Genomic DNA, 4,125 nt, shown 5'->3' on the forward strand with positions numbered 1-4,125 from the left:
TGGCGGGGCATCTCTGCAGCCAGTGCTCCAAATCTTGGCGCTCCTCGCTGCACAATGGACAGATTGGGTCCGATGTTTTGTCTATTCTATTTGTGTAGGCCCGCAGCCCAGAGAAGTGCTGTTGTTGTAGTTGATGTTAGTGATGTTGGTTTTTTGTTGTTGTTGTTGTTGTTTTTGCTGTATGCGCTCGTTCATTTTTTTAAATTCTCTCTTTTCCCCTTTTTTTCTTGTCTAGTGTTCCGTGGAATGTGGTCGGGGTCACTATGTCCGCCAGGTCTACTGCTCGGCAGCTGATGGCTCGCCCCTGGCCGAGCACAAGTGTGGCGGGAAAGACAGCAAGCCAAAGGAGAAGAAGAAGTGCAAGAGCAGTAAGCCGTGTGGTGGTCTGTGGTTCGCGGGACCCTGGTCTAAGGTAAGCCTCAAACTGTCGTCGTCGTCGTCGTTGTTGATGATGGAGATGATGATGATGATGATGGTGTTGTTGTTGTTGTTATTGTTGTTTTTGTTGTTGTTGTTGTTGTTGTTGTTGTTGTTGTTGTTGTTGTTGATGGAGATGTTGTCGTTGTTTTTGTTGATGAAGAGCGTGCTTTTGTTGTTGTTCTTGTTGTTTTTGTTGGTGTTGTTGTTGTTGTTGCTGCTGCTGCTGTTGCTGTTATTGGTGTAGTTTTTTCTGTTGTTGGTGCTGTTGGTTTTGTTTTTTTATTTGTTTGTTTGTTTGGGGGTTTTTTGGGGGGGTTGTTTTTTGTTTTTTGTTTTATTGTTGTTGTTTGTGTTATTGCTGTTGTTTCTGATGCTGATGTTTTCTTTGTTATTGCTGTTATTGTTATTGTTTTTGTTGATATTGTTGTTGTTGTTGTTGTTGTTACTGCTGTAGATGTTAAAACTTAAAAGATTGAGAACCTCTACCGTGACCAACTAAAAGAGAATAACACACGAAGAAAAGGAGGAGAGATTAGGAGGATAGATATTCGATAGAAAAGAAGGAGTAAACCACACCGAGGCACAACAGTAATGTTCTTTGCTACACAATCTAAGAAAATGTTCGCTGCCTTTATAGTATATTCACAATAATTTCTCGAGGTTACGGTATAAAATTATTGTTTAAACGTGAGGGAATAACCTCTTGTTCAGTGAGAGGTGGTTTTTAAGTGGGTTTGTTTTTCTTTTCCTTTCTATTTTTTTATTGCATATTTTCGTTCGTCTGATGGATGCACTACATTAAACTGTCGATTCTTTCTTACAGTGCAACTCCACCTGTGGCTCTGATGCCTACCGCGAGAGGGAGGTCCTTTGTGTAAAACGTCATGGGAAAAGGCTGAACCATGTGGTCAAGGGACATAACTGCGAGAAAGAGAAGAAACCTCAAAGTCGAGAGTGGTGCGGTCCCCTGGCAACATGTAAACCACAGTGGTACATGACGGCCTGGTCTGAGGTTGGTCTTTTCTTTGAATTCGTATCTGTTAGTGTTATCTGTTCATTTTATCAACACTAACGTATGTGATCTGAAATTTTTGGGATCTCGGTTCCTCCAAAGGAAACTTTACAATGAGAAAACACACATTTCAGGAAGAAACCCAGACCCTCTCCTGGATTGGAACTATCCACATCGCTTGAATTTCGGTTCATATGAGTTTTAATTTGAAAGGAAGGTGTGAGCATGGATAAAAGGAAACAAAAATCAAAGTTCGAGAACACAGGAGATATTGTACAAGCGTCCAATCAGCTTCAGCTAAGTGACTTGAAAGTCTGAAAAGAAGTCTACTCTGAGAAGAGCAATCAGAATTTGAATAATGGGAAAGGGGAAAAGAATAAAGTATAGCATAATTATGGGTGAAGACTAGAACAGTGTGGCCGAAGGTTGGTGAAGGAAGAAAAAGCATGACGAAAGGACCCATTCGCAGAAAGAAAGAAATTGAAAAGAACTGATGATTACATGATGGTTACGCCTGTCCCCTTGTTGGATGTGAGGTTGGGTGTTATAAAAGGCCTTATTTCCCTTGTGTGTGGCCCCTGGTCTTGTATGGTGTTAAAGGTCATGCCAGAGAAAAACGGTGTGTTTGTAAAGGTAAAAGTACTCTTTATGTTTTAAAGATCTTTTCAAATGGTTAAACAGATAACTATTGTCTTGTGTCAACTCAATTGAAGCTCTACAAGCTTGATATCTCCTGCTACATTGACTTAATTCTCCAAGAGAAATAATAATATTATAATTCAGACTGTTAGGTGCATAGATGGCTGTCGTGTGCATTTTTTTCTACATCTGCCACTTGAATTCGAACTTGACGCGTGTATCATCAACATGATGTATCAACGTCACTTATGATGTATTATTTAATTAACTTAAGACTCCCTTCAAAAGCAATACCTCTGTTGAGAGACAGTGCACTTCTCGATTGTTCAGTCTTTTTAGTTCGAGAGTTAAGCGTAATCTGGTCACATCTCTTTTGGCGTTTCCAGTGCAGCAAGTCTTGTGGCACAGGGGTCAGAACGCGAGAGGCTAAGTGTCTGGACTCTACACTGACAGCCAGCCCTGACTGCGACAAATCCCACAAGCCCAACAGACGACAGTCATGTAACAAGCAACCCTGCCCAGATGGATTTGCAGAGTTCTCAGAGACGCCAGCGGCTTCTCAGAATGAGGCTTTACAAATGGATGGTTCGTCGGCTGCCAGCAAAGGTAAGCCTTCTCAATGGTTTTTGGGGCTAGGCATGACTTATCCTATGACTTATCGTTTACATCTTTACATTAAGTAATGTGCCAATCAAGGAGAAGTTCGGGTTGATTTATTCAACTTGAAATTGGAAGTTTGAGGCTCGCCAGTAGATGAGAGTTTCCACTTTTTTTTGTTGCATTATTTACTGTTCAACTATTAATAGTAAAACATTGCATGCAAAAGTCTGAACAAAAATTGTGCCTATAAGTATAAGCTCAATTTTATCCAATCCTCCTGACACTGACACTACTCCACCACCTTTGTTACTTTTCATACCAGCTATAACATTTCCTTGTCAAACCTTAATGAAGTTAATGAATGACGTCATTTGTACGTACTTTAACCCGCGATGCCCCCCCTCCCTCCCACCCCCTCTCTTTTGTTCCCCAGTTGATGACGTGAGTGAGTGCAGTGACCAGCAGAGCTCTAGTTGGTGCTACATGGCCAGCCAGGCACGACTCTGCACCATTCCATACTACAAGGATATGTGCTGTCTAACGTGCCGGAAAATGTTACCCAAGCCCCACTGATGCACTGTTGGCAGAAGTTAGCACATATTATTTGTAGACATGAATGTTTCTTTATAACGATTAGTTATAATTGTTGACTGCGCACCACATGACTGTTTCAGGGAGGAGTGCATTGATTGATAGTGATGTTGGCACGTACCGTGCAGGGCCTACTTGGCGTGGTTTGTGTCTGAGGGCAGAGGGGAACTGGACGCACAAAGGTACATGTATCTGGAACTTTGAATGGGGGGGGAGAGAAAATTACTGAGTAAGTGAAAATTATAACCATATCGACCTGACACGGAAATTAAATCATTTTAAAGAGTCATTCAATTTGAAGTGCATATGTGGTATGCATATTATGCCAAAAAATGTATTGCGCCCACCCCCATCCCCCTTTCCCCCACAAGCCTACTGTTTTATAAACCACGTGGGTTGAGCATCCTTCTGATCGTGAGTTTGGGATGCTGTCTTCTTTTATAATGTCCCAAAGCTGAAAGGCCAGACAATGGTCTTTGTTGAAGTTTATGCACATGCTCCCGGTAGCAGCATGGGGCTAATGTATAGTATATCTTTATGTCCGTATGAGATGCTGTTTGAAATTATGCTTCCTGTATGGAAGACTTAAGTCCCTATGCGTGAAGGATGGCTGTTGTTTGAGGCTGGATGACGGGTGGTATTATTCTAAAGGTGATGATTGCTTCAGGGGAGGACCAAAATGTTCATGACTTTGGTAACGACATCTGAAGTAGTCAAAACAATGACTAGGGACCGCGATAAGTACAAAGGTAATAATGATGAAACTACCTCGAAATGAAAAAGATGAGACTGAAGGGTGAGTTATCAATGGAGTGCTTTTCTGTACCTTACTTTGCTTCCACTGGCACTTTAGCGGGGGGGGG

At 41.8% G+C, this 4,125-nt stretch overlaps 1 protein-coding gene across 1 annotated transcript in view; it reads left to right on the top strand.

The window, feature by feature from the left end:
• Nucleotides 1-4,026, top strand: part of LOC101863277 (thrombospondin type-1 domain-containing protein 4) — a gene marked incomplete at its 5' end in the record, with an annotated part of 5,389 nt that extends 1,363 nt beyond the window's left edge. The window contains 4 exon segments of the mRNA XM_013084772.2: nt 236-412; nt 1,244-1,432; nt 2,458-2,677; nt 3,105-4,026. Of these exon segments, the coding sequence (XP_012940226.2) occupies nt 236-412; nt 1,244-1,432; nt 2,458-2,677; nt 3,105-3,244 (726 nt within the window). The 3' untranslated portion in view covers nt 3,245-4,026.
• Between the last annotated feature and the right edge of the window lie 99 nt (nt 4,027-4,125).

The sequence above is a fragment of the Aplysia californica genome, unplaced genomic scaffold (genome assembly GCF_000002075.1).
Source record: "Aplysia californica isolate F4 #8 unplaced genomic scaffold, AplCal3.0 scaffold00316, whole genome shotgun sequence".
NCBI lineage: Eukaryota > Metazoa > Mollusca > Gastropoda > Aplysiida > Aplysiidae > Aplysia > Aplysia californica.